The sequence below is a fragment of the Trachymyrmex septentrionalis genome, unplaced genomic scaffold (assembly GCF_001594115.1).
Source record: "Trachymyrmex septentrionalis isolate Tsep2-gDNA-1 unplaced genomic scaffold, Tsep1.0 scaffold119, whole genome shotgun sequence".
Classification (NCBI taxonomy): Eukaryota; Metazoa; Arthropoda; class Insecta; order Hymenoptera; family Formicidae; genus Trachymyrmex; species Trachymyrmex septentrionalis.
Genome location: NW_017304320.1, coordinates 391,313 through 393,972, shown reverse-complemented (window position 1 = coordinate 393,972; position 2,660 = coordinate 391,313). Strand labels below are relative to the sequence as shown.

The following is a 2,660-nucleotide window of genomic DNA, read 5'->3' as shown; positions in this document are numbered from 1 at the left end:
ATTTTTTCAGAAAGTTGACATCAGAAATATTAACAGATTTTATACAGAAACATTATTCAAATGAAAAATATACTTTGTGCCTCTTTTTAATGCCTTTTTTTTTGGTGAATCGATTTATCATTGTTTCTCCAAACAGGCAAAATTATATTTATGGCTTCCCATTTGCATTTTTTGCGTTTGTTTTATATAGAAACACTATTTTTGTCAATTAATTTTTTTTCAGAAATTTTAAAATAACAAATATGAACAGATTTTTTTGTGTAGAAAATAATTGAAATTTGAGTGTAATTTGACATTATGAGTTTGACGCGCCCTCCCTTACAGAAATCTACTGATTAATTAATTACTGAAAGACAGTAATTAAACACTTATTTGGAATATTAAAAGCACCGAACAACAGTGCTTTTAATACTCAAAATAAATAATTAATTACTGTCATACTTTTCAGTATTTGGCCAGTAGATTTCTCCCTTATAAAAATTTAACACCAATACTGGCCAGTTAATCACTTATTTATTAAAAGTACTCTTAACAATACCTTTACTAAAGTAAGCGCTTAATTGGCCAGTACCAGCGTTAAATTTCTACGAGGGCTGTAAGGAGTTCGAAAGCCTAAAACCGATTTCTGATAACAGATCGCATCCTCGTACGATCCGTAGAGATCCGAGAGCTGATTCGCGAACGGAATGGATCTCACTCACCCGCCTGGGGAAGTCCATTGTTCTGCGATTCCTCTCGAAGAAGCCGTGGGCCCATTTAAACCGCCTCTACCACGCGGACTGCGGAAAGGGACACGCGCGAAGGAGCAGGACGCCCAAGGAGCTCCGCTCGCGTACGATGCGCGGCGGGTAACTGTACCCTGCGGAACAACAACTGATATTCCCCGGACTGAAAACGAGACCGCGTCGGTGCGGTGCCGTACGGCCGAGTGTCCGGAAGTGGGCCCCGGAACTCCGGCCGGCCAGCCGTGACCGGCAAACGGCAGGCGGCCCGGGACGAGCTGCGCGGGCCTCATGAATACGTGAGCGCGAGCGCGCGTCAGGCCCCGTTGAGATCCCGGCATCCCGCTGCCGTGAGGCACAACGCATACACGTGCACACCTGTTCCGAGGTCCGCTGCCTTTCCAACGTTACCTCGCCACGGATAGATAGAGCACGGCGGTTTATTACACGTCCTAGAACACGTAATGGGCTTCTCGCGCGCGCGAGCGCGCAGCCCGTTCCGCTCCTACGTGCGTTAAACGCTTCTCGTAAGAATGCAAGAAGCTGGGATAGATCTTGGCAGAATCAATGGGAATCAATCAATGGGATAAGGAACCGTAATCGTGATTTTGGACAGAGATAGAAGAAGTTGTACAAGAAATGTGTAGACAAAGACTTTAGGCAAAAAGAAATCGTTACGTTAAATAAGGTTTGTGAAAGCCGCTTGATGTGGTGATTCTGTAAAAGTTCAATACAGACGTTTCGATTCCTTCGTTTCGTCTTCAGTGTAGGGTTAATAAAATAATAAGAATTATTACATGTGTGTGTTACACGCAGATATCAAAATTGGTAAAATGTTTGGTGCGTTATGTTGAGGTGTAAATGTTTTTAAATCATAAAAGTTTAAACGAAACTTTTATGGTTTTTAATATAATTTTTTATAAACCGTGTATTTATAAGTTTTTCGAAAAATCTAATATTTTCGAAATACCCCAATAAATTTAGAGGAGTCGTTTAATTCCCTAAATTTTAAACTGTGGACTGATATAAAAAATACGGATCTTTTAGAATTTTGGTGGATGTGTTGAAAAAAAAAAAAAATAACAGTCTCAAGAATAAATGTATGTAAAATTCAAATGAACTCTTTACTACTTTTTTTGTAGAGTTGAAGTTGTTACTTAAGTTACGAAAGATTAAAGTTGCACAAAAGCTTTACAATCATCCTATAATATAAATAACGTAACAATATACATACATAACACATAGTTAACGTATATTTTTTTTTAATAGATGTAAAAAATAATACTCATTTTTTTAAGTTTGATATCGTATATGTACAAAACGTAAATACAGATATATATTATTCTTTGTACTATTCTCTGTCTAATCTTAGCACAGGAGGGTCTCTTTTAATCCAGCATCGAGTTTCCTGAAGCCATATAAATTCAGTTCGATCCGGTCCTTGAAACAAAGTGCGCTCGCTGCGCATTTTTCCCTGACAGCTCGAAGGCGGCAAGCGAGGGATGCGAGTCTCGTCGACAAATGTCAGAGGGCTGCCTCCGTTTTACCACCCTTCGACGGAACGAGAATGGATTGGCGAAACGAGGAGTCGGATCAATCGAGCGGTACATCGAGGTAGAGAGACGCTCATTGCGAACCTCCTTGTAACATACAACGTGCACTTTCTCTTTCCGGACAGTCGAGAACTTGAAGTGGGATGAGAACGATCATCCCGCGGAGAGGACGAAGGATGCTGTCGCTGCTGCAGTTCTGGATCATAACGTTTGCTCCGAAGGAGTTCAGGTTTATTGAAATTAAACATGTTCATAAATCAAATTTCTAAAAGCTACTTAATTCCATCTATAACGATTTCATTTAATTATTCAGTTATTTAGTTTCGATTTTTTAATTAAACCAATTTTATTTTTTACTTTACTTCAATTTTAAATTAAAACGGCC

The 2,660-nt window shown here is 39.4% G+C and overlaps 2 protein-coding genes across 3 annotated transcripts in view; one reads left to right on the top strand and one right to left on the bottom strand.

Annotated features, from left to right (window-relative positions):
- LOC108754743 (villin-1) overlaps nt 1-911 on the bottom strand; it is an 11,701-nt gene extending 10,790 nt beyond the window's left edge. Inside the window, exon 1 of the mRNA XM_018497305.1 lies at nt 702-911. Coding sequence (XP_018352807.1) covers nt 702-719 — 18 coding nt within the window. The 5' untranslated portion in view covers nt 720-911. The remainder of the gene's footprint in view (nt 1-701) is intronic.
- A 1,180-nt stretch (nt 912-2,091) lies between these two features.
- The window catches only part of LOC108754673, a 1,716-nt gene continuing 1,147 nt past the window's right edge, over nt 2,092-2,660 (top strand). The window contains exons 1-2 of one of the 2 annotated variants that reach the window (XM_018497159.1): nt 2,092-2,326; nt 2,401-2,504. In XM_018497159.1, the coding sequence (XP_018352661.1) occupies nt 2,290-2,326; nt 2,401-2,504 (141 nt within the window). In that variant the 5' untranslated portion in view covers nt 2,092-2,289. The remainder of the gene's footprint in view (nt 2,327-2,400; nt 2,505-2,660) is intronic. The other variant, XM_018497167.1, reaches the window with a different exon arrangement.